This window comes from Pyrus communis, chromosome 2 (assembly GCF_963583255.1).
Source record: "Pyrus communis chromosome 2, drPyrComm1.1, whole genome shotgun sequence".
NCBI lineage: Eukaryota > Viridiplantae > Streptophyta > Magnoliopsida > Rosales > Rosaceae > Pyrus > Pyrus communis.
The window spans coordinates 34,655,007-34,673,952 of NC_084804.1; the positions used below are offsets into that span (position 1 = coordinate 34,655,007).

Below are 18,946 nucleotides of genomic sequence, written 5' to 3' on the forward strand. Positions count from 1 at the left end.
ATCTGAGTTTACTATCTACACCCACCACAAACAGAATCAACCATCATAAACATAACAGATGCTAAGAGAGAGAGAGCACTCAAGAACTTTTGCTTCCCAAAACGAAAAATATTACAAAACTCAATGATAATTTACATGTTGAAATTTTATTCGTTCGCTCCAAATTACGATTGAGCAAGTTTCGACAAAATAGCCAAGTCTAATATCTTAACATCAAGAGTGTCATCTACCTTCACAATTCCGTCTGTGCCATCAACACCAATCAGCTTACCGGTCGATCCTCGTAGTGACCCGCCCATGATCTTGATCTTATCACTTTTCTTTGGTACCACTGCCTCCATTTCATTAGGAAGTGCCACTATAGTTTCCCCATTGCCACCCGACCCAATAGCTACCCTACATGAGCCATCCTGAACCACAAAACATTGTACTCAGTATCTCCAATAATTACACAGGTACTTGAACAGAGTTTCTATTAGTATCTATTCCGATGATAAACATCGGAACAAGATCATCCTAGCATCAGAAACATCAACTACAATATGATAGATATAGAAGCACATTGCCCCAGCACCATCATTCATAATTCTCAACGTTCCTTTACCCTCCAACAAAACCCAGGCAGTTAATAGATAACAAATGAAGGGACATCCGAAACAACAAACCAAAACAGTTTCATAGACTACTCTTTGTATCTCAGCAAGATTTAAAAGTGAACGTAAAACCACTTCTAGATATTAGTTTGTAGAAATCACCAAAACCCATAATGTACATTTCCTTTGCACGTCCAAATATCATTATCCTCGGTAAACATCGTAAAAATTCAAACATTTGGAGCATAGTTTAATGACATACCGGAAGCACTTCTCTCACAACTCCAGTAGTTTCCTCTCCAGAATTGCGTACATTGACCAATATGTCTGGGAGGAACCACGGTCCTTCACTGTCCCCACCTGCTAGAAGATGTAAGATTAGAACTCAAATGAGGGGGTATAGAACTCTAGCTAAGCCAAGAACTTACATATAAACATGTGTTTGATAAATATATTCACAAACATGGGAATCTTTCATTCCCGTACCCCAAGATTGGTCATACGAATTACATTTCCAAACAACCCAGGCAATCAAAATAAATAGGCCAAGAACTTACATATAAACGTGTGTTTGATAAATATATTCACAAACATGGGAATCTTTCATTCCCGTACCCCAAGATTGGTCATACGAATTACATTTCCAAACAACCCAGGCAATCAAAATAAATAGGCCACTTCCTCATTCTGACTGACACTTTTAGGCACTAAAAAAATCACAGGCAATCAAAATTTAGGGAACGTTTGATAACATTTTGTTTTTAGCTTTTCTTTCCCTAAAGATTTTATTTCTATTTTACTTTTGCTCCTCCATTGTACTACATCACCATGATAATAATATTCCTTCTACAGATTTGGGTGGTTTCGTTTAAGCACATAAGTTTTCTTCTTTCGATCCTTAAATCCAACTTTACACCTTAATAATAACTTATCCACCCCTCCTCTCATCGTCACCCAAGCCACCAACAATCTTGTCCAACGAAGCAAGCGCTAGGCATTGGCCTCTGTAACAAACACTTTCACAGCACCATGGCTGAATGGCCAAGCCCAGTCATTTGTCCTCGGTGACATTTTTTATCTTCTTTTATTTTGATTGTGAACTAAGACAAAAGACAGTTGACCAAAGAGTCATTTGAGCAAACAAATGAGGGCCAAGCAACTATTTTTTAGTTTAAAACTCTAAATAGAATCTTCCAAAAGATTATTCAATGAAAATTTCCAACTCCTGGGTCAGCCCCCCTAAAGAGCTCTAGGATGCCAAACACTCCAGCACCAACAACAATTCCTGATGTCGTTATTTGTTTTAAGGATACCACTACCACCTAGGCTTAGACCTAAGCCAGGCCCTTAAAAGTGGGTGGATTAGCAACCAGTTCTCAAGGGGGGAAATAAGAGTTTAATTCAGCACTGTGATCTAATTAAAATAGAAAAACTGAGACGTGAACCTATAACAGGAGACAACATATCCAGACCACCAGTGCCTGGTGTCATTGGCTGCCCTCCAGGAGTTCCAGGAAGATAGGATGCCGAATTTGGTGTCATAGGCTGGCCACCCGGAGTCGATGGCAAGTAAGGGCTAGGAGCATTTGCTGCAAGAGGGGCATAAAATAAACTATTAAAGAATAAAAATAAGAGAAACTAAAGGGATATAAAAATGAAAAACTTGTCTTAACAAAATTTGTTTCAAAGAAACAAGAACTAAACGTACCATAACCAGAACTACTGTCCCTCGGTGTGCCAGCTTCACTGTAATTTCCGCCAGGAGTGTTAGCCCAACCTGAACCGGGAGTTGGTGCTTCATACGCTCGCGAAGGAGGACTTCCTGGCTGAAATACAACAAATTCCAGCTACTTAAGCAGAAAAGGAATAAACCCCTCCCTATCCAAACTGAGAACACATATGCGTTCATACTGACCTGATACTGTGGGCTAGCACCCCAAGAAGCAGGGTTTCCTTCCTCCCAGTTATCCCTGATTTTCTCACCATCAAATATCAAAGAAACATCAGCAGCAATGAAAGCACACTTGGCCACAAGGCACTTGTTTGACTAAATCAAAAAAAAAAATCTTGAGTATTTGACGATATAACGATTATTCAATGAGAAGTGGTTGGTTAGAAACATATCCATCTTAGAGCCTTAGTCCAAAACTGATTCTTATGAGCACTAGATAATAGAGTTTAATTAATGAAATCCAGTGGGTGAGTAATCAACATGATTAAGGTTTCTCTGTTTCTCCTTTGAGGGTTAAATTTGAGTGCATGCCGTTTCTTTATTCTCCTCTGTTTTCCTACTTACTAGTGTTGTCTATTTGCAACTCCAAATGAGGTCCTTTTCTGACCCTTTTTTTTTTTTTGAGGCATCTCTTCCTGTTTAAACCACTATAAACCCCCATTTACTTTCAGAAAACATTAGCTCTCAAGTTTATCCAGGACAGCCATAAAATCCGGAATATTGCTACTGGTTCCAAAACTCAAGCAAACCTGTTTTAGCCCAAAATCCTACTCCCCACTTTCATACAGAAGTATATTTTTTTCCAGTCAAGACCCATTATGATACCAATATATAAGATAACTGAAACAATGTATGCATGCTAAAATCCTTATCCTGATACAAAAATGTGCATTATATTGCATAATGATAAATTATCTGTAACACAGATACGACATTTGAAAATGTGCATTATGTTTGCATCAAGATAATGTACATGTGTAACAGATTACCATGACATGAAAAGGTTAAAATAGAACCGATGAATTCGTTTGGTTAAAGTCCCTGCAATTTCATCAGTTTTAGCTGCACTCTAGTTTGTCTTTATATTGAAGTCTATACGGAACTTAGATGATTAATAAAAATGTTACTGAAAATTTTCGAATGAAAATATCAGACTGAAACGAAATCCTATAGACTAGGGCTTGGTTTGGATTCTCAAATGTCACTTAATTATCCCACACCAGCATTCTCCTCTAAGAGCGCAATCTAGAACTTCTTCCACTTTTTATAGGTCCAACTTTTCCTATCTACATTTTTCAAACCTTTGCTACAGATCTAATTTGTTTTTCCTTTTCATGAGATACCTAAGTTCTTCTCTTGCATTCATAATACAATCATGAAACATGTCACTACAAATATTGGTGATGATACAATGACTATCTGAAATGATCATACTCACGTATACAACAAAATAAAATAAAAAACAGTACATTCTCAATACAAGTGAGGATTTCCATTTCACTGATATTAACGCTATCTTTAACCCACTATAATGAACTATATTTGGCAGAATTTATTTCTTCAACTAAATTTCAAAATAAATAAAGAAAAAGTTATTCGGGCACAAACCTAGCTGGACTCATAGGTGCATACGGATTCCATGCTCGGTCACGCATAGGAGTCCTCATGCCATCATGTATAGGTGTTGCTGCAAGGAGTACAAAAGATAAATAAATAAATATATCAGTCCAATAATGTCACTGCCAAATAAGATATGGTCCCAAAAATGAAGTAAATACAAGACCTCCAACAAGAGATTCCATTTTAATTATAAAAAAGAATGTCAACCACAAGAATTAAGATAACAAACCTCCAGCATCCCTCATAGGAGTCATATATGGGTGGAGAGGAGTTCGAGAAGGATGCATAGGAGTCTCACTTCCCATACCGTAGCGAGATGTATCACTGGAACACAGCTATATTAGAGTTGGAAAAAGAAAAACATAAGCTAAACACAGAGAAACAGAACTAAAGTGAAATGTATAATTACCGATATGGTGTGGTAACAGTCACATTATCAGAAATACAATTTCGATCAACTGCAAGCATAACAAAAGTGTTATGGCCCAGAAAGAACATAAATAACCAAGGAGACCAGAATTCCTACAGACTTGCCTGTAACAACCTTCATTTGGGACTCCAACTCAACCCGTACATTTGGTCCCTTAACCTCAACAACACGTCCACGATAGCCCTTATAGGCACCCTGGCGAATCTTTACTGTAGTCCCAACCAAGCCATCATGCCCTCGTCCACCTCTATTCCTTCCTCCATCTGGACAATGGAAGTACAAATTTTTTCAATAAAATATAGCTCGATATATATAGACAATGTCATAAGAAGGAGAAAGCGTGTTTGGGCATTATATGAAAAGTTAGAGAGCAGCGAGCACTAAACATCTGGAACATACAGTTAGATGGAGGGCCTCCTCTAGAAAACCTATTCGGGGACTGAGGAACACGAGGAGGAGTTCTGAGGTGGTCATATCTTGAATTTGAGTTACCCTGTAGGTTAGACATAGGAGTGGAAAGTATCAAGAATCAGAACTAACTAAAAAGAATAAAGAGTTCACGTCTACAAAAAAATAGAACACAGGGTTTACATTTCTATCGCCATTAGCACGTGAACCTCCCACAAGAGCACAATTATGAGACTTAACACAGATAAAGCCTGCATGCTCCAGGTGATGGCGATCAAAAATGAACAAGACTCCCCTGTATATGTGTTGCACAGGACCCTGTTTCCCCTATCATGCCAAAAGCAGTGATTATATAGACTGAGATTAACAAAATATAAAAATGAGGTAAACCAAACAAGCAATAGAGACCATCTCACCTCGCAAGGGCCATCAATGACCCTCACAACATCCTTCACAGATACTTTGTGTTTATACTTAACTTCCACAGGAAAACTTTTCTCAATCTTGCATTTGACCTCTCTTAACTTGACAAGGGCAACCTCGGGTCTATCAGGAACTCCCTTAAGAACCTGGAAACAGGTAATAATAATGAAACACACAAAGAGAGAGCATGAGATAAATTATATATTGAGATTAAATACCTGAAATGTTTGTCAAAAATAAACAAAGAGTGCATACCTGAAATGCTTCACTTTCTACGCGTATGATTACACCAAAGCTATTGTTACTGCATCACAACAAAGGCAATTAAAGTTAAAAATTAAGCATGATAAAGTACAGATGACTGGTCACCATGGAATAGCAACTCACTCTAGTAGCACGAGATCATGAAGCTCATATGCCCCAATTCTGGTAATACCAGATGTCACCTCAGAGCTCTCCACAACATCATCAGCAAACACACGGATCTTCAAACAAGAAAAATCATTTAAATTCCACATTACTATTTTACAAGAAAACTATTCCTGAAGTCCATGACTTTGCTCCTAGAAAAACCAGAGGAAAACAATACTCACATGTTCTTTCGTTACATCAGATAAGATAATGAGAACATGCTGCTCAACCTTAACAACCATACCAGTTGCACCTTCCTGAGTGCCAGATACAACTTTCACATGATTCCCAGGCTCAAAGTATTTGCAAAGCTCTTTTTCATTTATGGCAAGTGTTTTCTGGAAAATCAAATCCCCAGTAAGAACAATTCGCCACAACACTAAATCAATAGATAAGTAGGAATATTGAAAATTAATGTAAATATCACATCAAAAAACACCACAAAAAGTACTTACTGGGAGTTCTTTCATTTCGGGTCTGATATGAACAGTCTCCTCCTCAACTTTCTCAACCCATCCTTTCAAATTTTTTAGATCTCCCTTGACAACAATAACTGCATCACCCTTCAGAAAGTGTCCCTTCTTTCTGTTTGAAAATAAAGTTGACAGACTGGCAATATCTCCATCACCATTCTCGCTGGGCTTCCGAAATTTTTCAAGTTCGTCAAAAGTTGGATGTATGTTCTGAGTACTAATTGATTTGATTGATACTGCTTTATACAGGAAACCATCTTTAAACATCATGCCATTAATTGTCTGATAATAATCACCAGTCATCCTATCTTGTTTACGCTCTCCAAGAATATGCAGTTCCCTGAAAAGAGTTTAAAAGGGACAGTGTAAGAAGTTAATCAAACAATACATTGACTGGAGATGAACATTGTCAGAAAATTTTACAGTATTACCTGGCTTCCTCAATATTTAGTAAACGTGGAGGAGGAACAAATGCTTTCGTTCTCACAACTTCTCTGCCATCCTGTGTCATAAACAAGTCATCTCAAATTACCCTGATCAATAAGATTGGATAATACATGCTTATGGAGAGGTGGAAATATTACAAACGAAGTAAATTCCAAGAATCAATTTGATGGGAAAGTGTACCTCAATAAATAGATAAAACAGGAATGAAAATAAAAAAAATTGCACATGTACACACAAAAGACTTGGACAGACTCAACAAAATAGGCGATAAACTTTACCATTTTATTTGCAAGAGCTTGTAAATCAATCCTTGGAATTAATTTAACTGTAACTCTCTGCCGCACATTGTCCACATCCGCAACCTATAGAAAATAAACTTAGCGGTTAGACAAAGAATCGCAGGAACTGTAAGAAAAAATACCATCCCTACCTGAGCAAGGTCTCCTTTATATGTCCCAGTCTTCATTCTGACCCATGTATCCCTAGAGAGATCAATAGCCTTGCTTTCAACAGAAAGAACGTCAGTCATTTCTCTAATTGGAACAAGCATTATTTTCTGGCCAAATATATTGCGCAGACCTTTGCAAGCCTGAAACCAAAACAAATACAATAATCAAACAATAAGAACTTCTATATGGTACAAATGTCTAATTTAGCCTTCCGTGGAATTGTGGGTACATAAACCATCACAAATTTATGCATATAACAACAAAAGCATACCTCCCTCACATGAGCTTCTTTATCCGCTTCAACATATACATAGTTTTTAAGGTGGTCGAGAGCAATAACAGACCTGATCTGCAGTTCAGGTTTATCAATATACTTTTGCATTAAGCAAACAGCTACCTCCCGCTCACGGCCAATCTGATGAGCATAAGCACATATATAATCAGTGTTCCCTAAAAAATAGGAATCATGACCTTATCATGCTACTAGAAATAATCATACCGCACATTTCACCATCCACAACTTTGGGTCCCTAACAGAAGGTAAAAGTGCTTGCTGATCCACATCAGTGGTGTCTTCATCATACTCTGTATGACTTGACTTCGCATACCGCGCTTGAATACTTTTTGCAATCTCTTCAAAATCTTCTTGCTCATCTTCTTGTGGCATCAACGGACGATGACGCATCCTTCTACCATCCTCATCTTCAGGTAGATCAGGTGCATTATCAGCAATAAAGTCTGCACAAAGACACTTCAACGATCATCACCCATACACAGGAATGGAATAAAAATCACCATGATTTCTTATTTACTTAACATCCCTATCAAACTAAAGTGGAAAATAATCATCAAGCACACCTGAAGAGATAATTACAACTGCTCTATAAACCTTTGAAAAAAAAAAAAAAAAACTACACAAAATCAATTGAAATCAATTTAATAAAATAAATTGGAGCAGATATCTACTTAACCTGTTTGGAAGACATGGATTCCATTGAAAATTACTTCAAACTGAAGAGAATAAGGGGGGAAAAAGTTGAATTCAACAGCACTTTTTTATTTTATATTTGACTCTAACAGGAACATACATAGCATTATTAATTGTGACATATGAGACACTTGTCCCTCCATTACTCAAGTGAAAGTCATCACCCCATAACACCTATTTACCAACTTCCTAGCAAAAGGACAAGTTTGCTTTCTGATCGTTTCATGCCAAAAAAACCCCCAAAACAGAAAACTAAATAAATGCCAAAGTTTTTCATCAAAAATAAATAAACAGCCAAAGTTCATTTGTAGACATACTTAAATGTCTAGACATTTTTGAAATGTAGCCCTATAACCTAATCTATCAAGAACATGAGTTTCTAAACAAATTTCAGGGCTACTGGTGTATAGTTCAGCTCCCGGTGTAGAGGAAGGGAAATTGGACAAAGAATTCACATGCCTCCTAAGAATTGAGTCCTTCCCATAGACCTCTTGCATTACAGTTCCTAATCTTTTATAATTTTGATAGTGACATTACAAGGCAGTCATCTAGAGGATCAAATTTCATGGCATCCCAAACAATATGGAAACTAATTATAAAAAGAAACATGATACAAGACATAACTCATAAAAACTAGCAGATATTATTCAGTGAAAATCACTCTGCAATTACAGGGACCACAGAAAAATAACTCTGGCAAAGTAAGTATGAATAATGCCAAACTCATTTCTCCTTATAATGATACCATTTTGCACCTTTACTTTGATATCCAACGAACAAGGAGAATCATATGATTATTTATAAGGGCCATAGACTTCAAATACACCCATATAACGTCAAAAGCTTAACCAAAGGAAAACGAAGAAAACTAGAACTACGGATGAAAACACATCCCAGCAAACCAATCTATCAAATGACGTGATTAACACAAAAATTCACTTTCGTATGGAACAACAGTTGTTCAACTTAAATGAGAATATTAAAAGAACAAAAAGAAGACATTGTTCAGTCTTGAAACTTGGAAGAACCCAAAATTAAAGGATTCCCACAATACTAATACACTACAATTCCCAAATCAATTACAATTCATTACCAGCATTCACCTCCTAAAAATTCTACTACATTCATTAATCCCCAAATAGCTTAGAACCTAACTTCCAACCCGGTCCAAATTCAGAACCCTAAATCTCAATAAAAAGCAACAAAATTTCTGTAAAATCCCAACAAAAAATGTAATAACTAAACAAAATAAGAGTAGAAAAAGGAACAGTAAAGCGTACCGTCCTCGCCCTCCTCGTCTTCTTCCTCTTCATCGGTATCGACCTCGGCCTCGATGTCGAGAAACTGCGAGCCAGAGGGCCTCTTATTCCTCCGCTTACGACTCGCACCACCACCACCATAAGGCTCGTCATCCTCATAGCCCTCCTCTTCCTCCTCGTCATCGTCCTCCTCTGCTACATCGTCTATGAAATCCGATCTCCTCCGCTTCTGACTGGACCGCTGTCGTCCTCCTCCTCGTTCCTCCTCCTCTTCCTCCTCGTCATCCTCGTCTATAGCTTGGTCGGGCTCGTATTCTTCCTCTTCATCGGGGTCCATCTCGTCGTCATATTCGTCTCTGTGACGAGCCATGGCTGTGATTGATTGGGATCAAATTTGGGGGTCTAGGGTTTTGGTAAGAAAGTGAGTGTAGGTTCTAATAGCGCAAATGCCAGAATTGTGTATTGGTTTGGGTCCGAGCCGCTGGGAAGAGATCAGATTTTGGGTTCGTTTTTTAAATTAGTGGGCTGTTGCGGATCGTGTCGGCGAAGGCCAGGTTGTTCAAGTACATTCCAATATATTTCTTATGGGGATGAGAAATTTTTCATTCGGAACGGGACACGAGTGGTTTTATATAAGTGGTGGGAAATTTTATTTTTTAAGTTATTAATTTTTTAATACATATATTTCATTATCTGTATAATGACGCATGATGTACTACTTCGTGTACCGGTCACATTGAAAATTTTCTCTATGGGAATGGCTTTGTCTCACTTGGCTCATAACACTGTCATTTTTGTTTCATTTTACTCTATTTTCGTCTATTTTGTCAAAGAAATGTTAAAATAAAGGGTGATATAGACATTTAATTTTGACACTCTTTGCCTCCAACTTGCTTGTTAAAACAATCCCAATTCTATTTTAGATTACTCTAATTCAAAGTTCAAACGCACGTATATCTCTCTTACTGATTGATGCAGAGTTACAGTTGCAGCAGTTGGATTCAATGAGTGACTTGAATTAGATTTTGAAACACAACAATTATTTGCTTTTGCCAATGACTGCAGGTACAACACATTAATACGATTGTCTTTGAATTATAGTTATTGAACATAGAATTGGGATTGTTTTAGCAATAAAATTAGAGATAAGTAGTTGAATCCATTTACCCATATAATTGATTCACTCATGTTATAATACTCAATCTATTTAATAGCATACTCTTGGTTTATGATATAACAACTTTGTCATACTCATATTATAAGATGTGTATTAGTTACATTAAGTGGTGGTGTAGCCATCACACTCTAATTTTCTCATTCTAATGAAGTAATTAAATCAAATCAAATCAAATTCACAAAATCCAAAACCACATCCAAAATCAAATAAGAAACTAATTAAAGGGTTTTTACCACAAATGGTCCATCAAATTGAACATCCCCATCAAGCTAGTTCCTAAAATTGAAAATGAATCAATGTAGTTCCCGAAAATTGATGCTGCAAATCAATGTGGTCCTTATGTTACAATTCTGTTAAAATTTTGTCTTATGTGCTTATGTGTCACATAAGTGGGTCCCACAAGTCTAACTAAATATTACTATGAAATTAAAAATAAATAAATAATAAAAAAAAATTATGTCAAAATAAAAAAAAAAAAATTTAAAAAAAAATTCTCCCGTCGTCTTTGTCAAGCAGGCTTGGCTACCATGGTAGCCCTGCCCACCATGGCTCCATTTTTGGCACTCGATCCATTCAAACATAATACACCACGATAGAAACCTAGTTAAACCAAACCATCTTCTTCGTTTTCGACTCCAACGTCGCTGACACCCACCTTCTCCCCACCATATACTCTGATCTACTGACGCACCTGAGGCCTAGGTTGACGACCTCACACCAATCTTGCTAATGAGTAGCAAAAGATTTGGGCAGCCAAGCCTGCACGAGGAAGACAGCGGAAGGAAAAAAAATAGTTTTTTATTTTTTATTTATATTTTGACATAAAAAAAATATTATTTATTATTATTTTAATATTTTTAATATAAATGCTAATATTTAATTAGATTTGTGGGACCCACTTATGTAACACATAAGCACATAACATAAATTTTATCGAAATTGTAATGGAATGACCACATTGATTTGCAATATCCATTTTCAAGGACTACATTGATTGATTTTCAATTTCGGGGACCATCTTGATGAAGTGGTTCAATTTCAAGGATCATTTGTGATAAAAACCCCTAATGAAATGAAATTTGAGTAATTTGGTTTTAAGTAGTTTCCAAAAAAAAAGAAAAACTTTCCAATTTGTTTAACTTTTCCTTCTATTGGTAGTCAAAAGTAAATCCAAGTTCAACTAAAAAACTAATTAAAAACAACTTACCCATTTTGTTTCTTGTTTATTTCTCTATAAACCTAGCTTAAGACTAATCATAGAACAGAAGCATAGTTTGATACATGCTCCTCTCACTCTTATTGTTTTTGTTCGAAAGTCATCAGACTCCTAATCCACATTTTGTCAACATTTCATCAAATATATGAAAGGAATATGTCATGTAAGTAGTTTGTTTGTTTGTTTGTTTTTTTTCACTTTAAAACATGTTTCAATGATTTGTTTTACTCAAATTTTGAAATTGGGGTCTTGATTGATCAATTATTTCATCATTCGTTTTAAAAATATAGCAGCATTTTTTTATTTGTTTTTATGACAGAGATGTATTATTCATTTGTATGATAAAGATGTATTATTCGTACTCTATTTCCTTTATTATGTTTTTAAAGCATTTTTTATTTGTTCAGAAAATTATGTCGATTGGTTTTAGTGTAGAACCACAATTTTAGTCATGGTATCATAGCATGTTAGTTCATGTGTGAAGCCTAACGGACACACATGCTTCATACATGAAAGACATTGTGAGAGTGTGAATGGTTGCGAACTTAGCAATAATGTGACATTGATGTTAACTTCATTTCTATAGTGGATTTTTTTATGCTTAAATGTCAAAATAGTTCCTATGTTTATCCTATAGGGTCAATTGGGTTCCCGTGTTCTCAATTTGGCCAGACTAATCTCATGTTTACTTTTGTTAACCAATTCTAGACAATACGTTAAAATTGAGATATGTCTTGAACGTGAGATGGTAGAAATGTAACTTCATTGTAAACTCATTAAAACTCACGCAAGACATGTCAATTTTAAGGTTTTTTTAACGAATTGGCTAACAGAAGTAAATACGGAGACCAATTTGGCCAAATAAAAAGCACGAGGCCAAATTGACCAATAATGTAAAACACAAGACCATTTTGATGTTTAAGCTTTTTTTCACCTAAGTCTATGTAGTTGACTATTATTAGTCATTAGGTCCAAATTTGGAAACTATTATTAGTCATTAGGTCATTGATGATCTCCGATGTTCTAGAACTGGGATAGATGTTTTTCGTGAAGGTGGCAATGTCGTTGATGCATCAGTAGCTGCTGTTCTTTGCTTAGGGGTTGTGAGTCTAGCATCAAGTGGGCTTAGAGGCGGAACCTTCATGCTTATTAGGCTAGCCAATGGGGAAGCACATGCCTTTGATATAAGAGAAACTACACCTTTACTTGCTTCTGAGGTTCGTATTCTACATGCTTTATTGAATTCCTTTCCTCAATTGATTTTCACTTGAGTGCAAATAATCACCATCGCGTGAAACATTCTGATAAGGAACATCACACTTTTAGCTGTTTTGATAATTACATTTTATTGATGAAAAGAAAAACCATCCGCATTTTTGTTTACCTTAGAAAATGTGAAACTTCACTTTTGAATGTAAAAATTCATTTTATGGTCATCAAAGATTAGAATGATCGGTTAATTGGCTAGAAGATTTTCTTTCCACTAGGATTCTTGGCAAGCAATGGAAGTCGAAAAACAACTTTGCGGAATTGATACTAATGATATGTTCTTTGATTCAACAATTCGTTATTGTATGAGCAAGTTCTTCTTTTAGATTTTGAATGAGCTTTAGAGCATATGCAGAATTCAACAGTCCACTCCTCTCAAATAATAGGACTAGGAATAACAACATTGTGGAGCCAAAAATAATCACAAGGCGACACGTGAATTTTTGGGTTAAAAAGACAAAATTACCCTCGAGGCACACCGGGATTTCTACACGTAAGCAGTGGGCAATCATCCCTCAACCAAGTCAAAAGTGCCCAAAATAGGTAATAATTCAAAACCTATTTCATCCATCCTCATCAATCCTCTCCACAAGGTAACTCCCAAATCATTCCTCTTTTATTATATTAAGAGTTATTATACAAAATGGTCCATAAGATTTGCATGATCAATAAAAATGGTCCATGAGATTGAAAATCAATAGAAATAGTGCCTAAGATTGTCCACCATCCATGATTTTGGCTATTCCGTTAAAAACGATTTTAGGCAATTTTCAAAGCTTTATAACTCAATCGTTTGTTCACCATCTATGATTTTGGTCATTCCGTTAAAAACGATTTTAGGCAATTTTCAAAGCTTTGTAACACAATCGTTTCTTAACCAAATTCGACCCATAATATATCAAAATGAAGATAGAAAAGTGTAGAATAAGATTATGCCTATTTGGAAGCCCAATGGTTGTCGGAGATGGCCGGAAAATAGCCTGAAAGGTGAATGGTCCGGGGGGAAAACTGGAAAACTCACCGGAAACTGGGTAAACTTTAAGCGTTCGTAACTTTTTCGATACTCAACCAAATTGAATGATTCAAAAATGAAAATAATACTTCTTGACGAGACGAAGAGAATGATACCTTTTTCAAAGGCTAACTTGTTATGGTTTGGTTGAACAACGACTCGAAAGTGGTTAACCATTTTTGAGTTAGCCACTTTTGAGCAGTTTTCAAGCCAAACCACGGTGAGTTAGCAGTAAATATGATTTTCATTTTTGAATCACTCGATTTCATTGAGTATTGAAGAAGTTATGAACGTTTAAATTTTACCCAATTTCTGGCAAGTTTTCTAGTTTTCCTGCAGACCAATCACCTTTCAGGCTATTTTCCGGCCATCTCCGGCAATCATTGGGCTTCCAAATAGGTATAATCTTGTTCTACACTTTCTTATCTACATTTTGATCTATTATGGGTCAAATTTGGTTAAGAATAGATTGAGTTACAAAACTTTGAAAATTGCCCAAAGAGTTTTTAACGGAATGACCAAAATCATGGATGGTGAACAATCTCAGGGACCATTTCTATTGATTTTCAATCTCAGAGACCATTTCTATTGATCATACAAATATCAGGGACCATTTTGTATAATAACCCTTATATTAATTAGCTAATCAATTAGGAAATTATTCTATTAATTAGCTAATTAATTGATTTATTATTCAATTATTCCTAATTAGCTACAAATCATGAACCTCACCCAAAATACCAACCAAGTGGCCAATCCTCCTCCTCCTAAAGGGGCCAGCCACAACCCTATAAATACTACATCATTCTCTCCAAAACTGAAGGCCAATTTTCTTGCTAAATTCTGTAAATTCTCCAAAAAAGTACAATGACAAGGATTCGGAAACCTCGATGAACGAAACTTCCTATGTTCAAAGATCAGGATCGAATGATGGAGGACGAGACATAACCCCACCACGACGATCCACAAGGCTCAACACGATGGCAAGAAGATTAACTTTACCACCAAGGAGTACCACCACCATGGCAGCCACGGGGACTACCGTGGCAATGGGGAGTGAGCCAGCTCCATAGCAGTGAGCCCACGGTGACCAGGGGCAGTGGGGCAGCCACTAGCTCTGGCCCACGTCACTTTGCAGCAACAAGCCAAGCTGCTGCCCTAACAATGCAAGCCTAGCCTCACACCCACGTGTGCCACATGTTGAGTAGCCCACTCCCGTGGCCCAGTCTGCTTCTGCGGCCTAGCCTGCTCCCGTGGTTCAATCTACTCCCGTGGAGCCTGCTCCCACGGCCCATCTTGCTTTCGTGGCCTACTCTACTCCCGTGACCTTCCAAGTAGCCCAAATCAGTTCAAGATTAGTTCAACCGTCTCAGCTTTAAACTTCTGGGCCTACGATTGAACTAGGGGCATTTTCACCATATTTCTCCACGGATTTGACATTTCCCAACTCAAATCTCACACCCGGAGTCTACCACACTTTCATTGCTCAAGGAGACGCATTACTTCCAAGCTCTTCCAACCCAAATGGAGAATAACATTTGTCTCGACAAGTTATAGAGTTGACTAGCGCCCTTGCGCAACAGATGACCTTGGTGAATCAGCTCTTGCAGCACACCGATATACAACGTGCCCTTGACGAGAAGTCCCGAAGTAAAACAAGGGTAGACGAATAACCTTTTTAGCAACGTCCCGGCAAGCAGCCAACCATAAATTGAGCGTTCCAGCAATGTACACTCTCGACCTAGCCCCCGAGATAGCGTATACTCTCGTCTTAATGCGCAGAGGAACGTGCACTCTCGGTTAGGCCCACAGACTAGCATACACTCACGGTTAGGGTCAAACTATGATAATTAACATGAGCAATCTTCCAGGCGACATGTTCATTCGCGGCAATGCCAGCAAGGAGCATCATCAACTTTACATTGGAGTAGGCAGCACATCGGATGGAGAGAAGCAGTCACTCAATCTGGCTCAAGTTCAACCAGTAGCCTGCGAGCTACCCGCTCGCCTGCTAGACGAGCTGAACACATAGAAGAGCAGCCTAGACCACCAGGTCACGACCGGGGGCAGCCGAAAGCTCCACTACCCAACAAAGACAAATTCAGGAAGAAGTTAAGAAGCTCTTGACCGAACGATTACGCGATTTCCAACGTAACGAAGCTATTAACAAGACGCTCCGATAAGACATGACCAACATAATCGAGTCATCTTTCAATGACAAGATTGAGTAGACGAAACTATCTTATATAGATTTACAAATACAAAGATTATTTATGTTCTGACAAAGGTAGTAGCTCAACCTGGCAAGCGAGTACCAGAATGACACACAAGCCCAACTACCAAAAACTGGGGGCAGGCTTTATTCTCAACACTTTAGACGATTCAATACTGAAGCAGCACATCACCAGTAGCCAAGCATCACGGACCTAGTGGTCAAATTCCTCCTATTGTGCACAACCTGGCCCACGCCAGCCCCAGCTCTGCTTTCACAACCGTGCCTACCTGTTCCACGACTCCCGACAGCCATTGATCTATCACCATGGTTCATAATTGTGCCAATTTTGCACTACGGCTCCTAACCGTGCCAATTTTGCCATGTTGCTCGTGTCAACCAAGCCTCAAAAGGGCACATGATGAAACACCTAATGATGGTGCAATAATTCTGGAGCAGCTCACTACGCTTACATCCTTACATGGGTTCCACAAGCAATTCAAAGTCTCAAGTAGTTTACCAAACAAGACCTCGCAAGCTAAAGATTATTTCAGTTGTCCAGCAGTCCAGCTTTCCTTAACTGCATTCACGACAACGACTTTCAAGCTCTCCAGTGTGAGAAGGTAAACTAATTGCTCTCTAGTGCGAGAGGGTAAACTAATAGCTCTCTAGTGCGAGAGGGTAAACTAAGGGTAAACTAATTGCTCTCCAATGCGATATGGTAAACTAATTGCTCTCCAGTGTGAAAGGATAAACTAATAGCTCTCCAGTGCAAGAGGGTAAATTAATTGATTTCCAGTGCGAGAGGGTAAACTAATTGCTCTCCAGTGCAAAAAGGTAAACTAATTGCTCTCAAGTGCAAAAGGGTAAACTAATTGCTCTCTAATGCGAGAGGGTTAACTAATTGCTCTCCAGTGTGAGAAGGTAAACTAATTGCTCTCTAGTGCGAGAGGGTAAACCAATTCCCCAACACCCATCTGGGTAAGTTCTCCAGTGTGAGAAAGCCACATAACTCAAAAGATCGAATGCTTGAAGACCAATTAGGCAGCAAATGGTCATGGGGCAGTAACCACTTTGCGCTCAACAATTTACTTATTTGACTGCTCCATCTACAGCAGCTGAGAAATCAAACTCAAGTAGTTTCCTTATTTTTGGCAAGCAGCCCAAACCGTGGCTCATTCGACTGCTTCATCCTGGCCCCTGCCAGCCGACGTGCCGCACCGCCCCAATAGCTGCCCCACGACAGCACCATCCAAGAAGAAGACAATGAGAATTAAGTTTTCTTACATCGATGCGACCCGGAGAAGACAAAGAAATCAATGGAAGACGATTCTTTGCACGGGCAAGCAAAGAAGAATGTTAGGGGAGAGGGAACAAATATCCTCAAGTTTTCTCTCTTTCTTGTAGGGATAAATAATTGCCCTCCGAAGTTGATTTAATCCCCTACTTGAGGTAGGCTTAAATAGGCTTTGGAGGTGATTTATTTCCCTTTCCTAGAAGAATCTAATTCCAAGTCCACCTGAGAATCTGCATCAAAGCTGGAGATTTCTACACCTGCTAATCTTTCATGCGAGGGGAATGGATCCACTCTCTTCTGTCATGGCTCCAAGGGTCTATCATCAGGTTCCCCTACAACTTTTCTCTATCTTTTTTCTTGCATTGAGCTGTCTTTTGTTTGACTAAAAGAGAGGTTTCCTCCTTTAAATAGTCATAATTTTAATTTAGTTATCAATTAAACCTACTGATAAGAAGAATTTCGGTATAAGCAGCTATTACCTGATGTGGTTCATTATGAGAACTGGACGTCCGTGACTGGCAATCACTTTAAAGTTCCTGCTCAAACTAGGAGTCTTACAAAAGAAGGGCCAAGTCTTAGAGCCTCTCCTTCTGGGGCTATTTGTGAGTTTATAGTTCAAGATATAAAGGCTTTGAAGGATAATGGATGCATTCTGGAGATTGTGGCAGTGAGCGATCCAAGAAAAGGTGGGGTTCCTGCTGGTCTCTAAAAGTGTGGACTGTTGTTATGGAAGTGAAGCTAGTTATTGTTTGCTGATATTGCATATTAGCTTGAACCATTGCATATTAGCAATTTTCAAACTAATATGAAATATCAACAAACAACAACTCAACTTTTGCAAATTCTCACTCAAGGACATCAAATTCTCCAACAATGAGAGCAAGAAAATGCCCAAGCAATCGCAATTTTGGAGAAGCAAGTTGGTCAAATTGCTGCAATATTTAGTAAAAGAGACTAAGAAAAATTTCCAAGTGAATCCAAATCTAATCCGATTGAGCGAGATGTCTTCCATGAAGAAGATAGTGCCTACACCACATTGAGAAGTGAGGAGGATTTTGACAACGAATTGAGTGAACTAGCTTTAGTTGAAGAAAAGAAAGAGTATTCAATGTTGGAAGACCATTTGCATGATCTAACTAGTCAAATCACTACCAACGAGAAGTCACTTTCTGAAGAACTTTGATTAGTTAAATCATGCAGATGGTCTTCCAACATTGAATACTCTTTCTTTTCTTCAACTACAGCTAGTTCACTCAATTCGTTGTTGAAGTCCTCCTCACTTCTCAATGTGTGTAGGCACTATCTTCTTCATGGAATACATCTCGCTGAATCGGATTAGATTTGGATTCACTTGGAAATTTTTCTTAGTCTCTTTTACTCAATATCGCAGCAATTTGACCAACTTGCTTCTCCAAAATTGCGATTGCTCATTTTCTTGCTCTCCATGTTGGAGAATTTGATGTCCTTGAGTGAGAATTTGCAAAAGTTGAGTTGTTGGTTGCTGATATTGCATATTAGTTTGAACCATCA

At 37.9% G+C, this 18,946-nt stretch overlaps 1 protein-coding gene across 1 annotated transcript; it reads right to left on the minus strand.

Moving 5' to 3' along the window:
* Positions 1–73: 73 nt before the first annotated feature.
* LOC137725390 (putative transcription elongation factor SPT5 homolog 1) lies at positions 74–9,713 on the minus strand. Its single transcript, XM_068464054.1, has 22 exons — positions 9,255–9,713; positions 7,486–7,724; positions 7,258–7,401; positions 6,968–7,126; positions 6,816–6,899; positions 6,522–6,592; positions 6,073–6,430; positions 5,800–5,955; positions 5,594–5,691; positions 5,462–5,510; positions 5,200–5,352; positions 4,967–5,110; positions 4,775–4,868; positions 4,480–4,638; positions 4,355–4,403; positions 4,175–4,269; positions 3,934–4,012; positions 2,509–2,563; positions 2,302–2,419; positions 2,039–2,182; positions 856–953; positions 74–410 (listed from the first exon to the last, which is right to left on the minus strand). The coding sequence occupies exons 1-22, from the start codon at positions 9,601–9,603 to the stop codon at positions 165–167; spliced, it is 3,141 nt and encodes a 1,046-aa protein (XP_068320155.1). The 5' UTR covers positions 9,604–9,713; the 3' UTR covers positions 74–164.
* Positions 9,714–18,946: the final 9,233 nt, after the last annotated feature.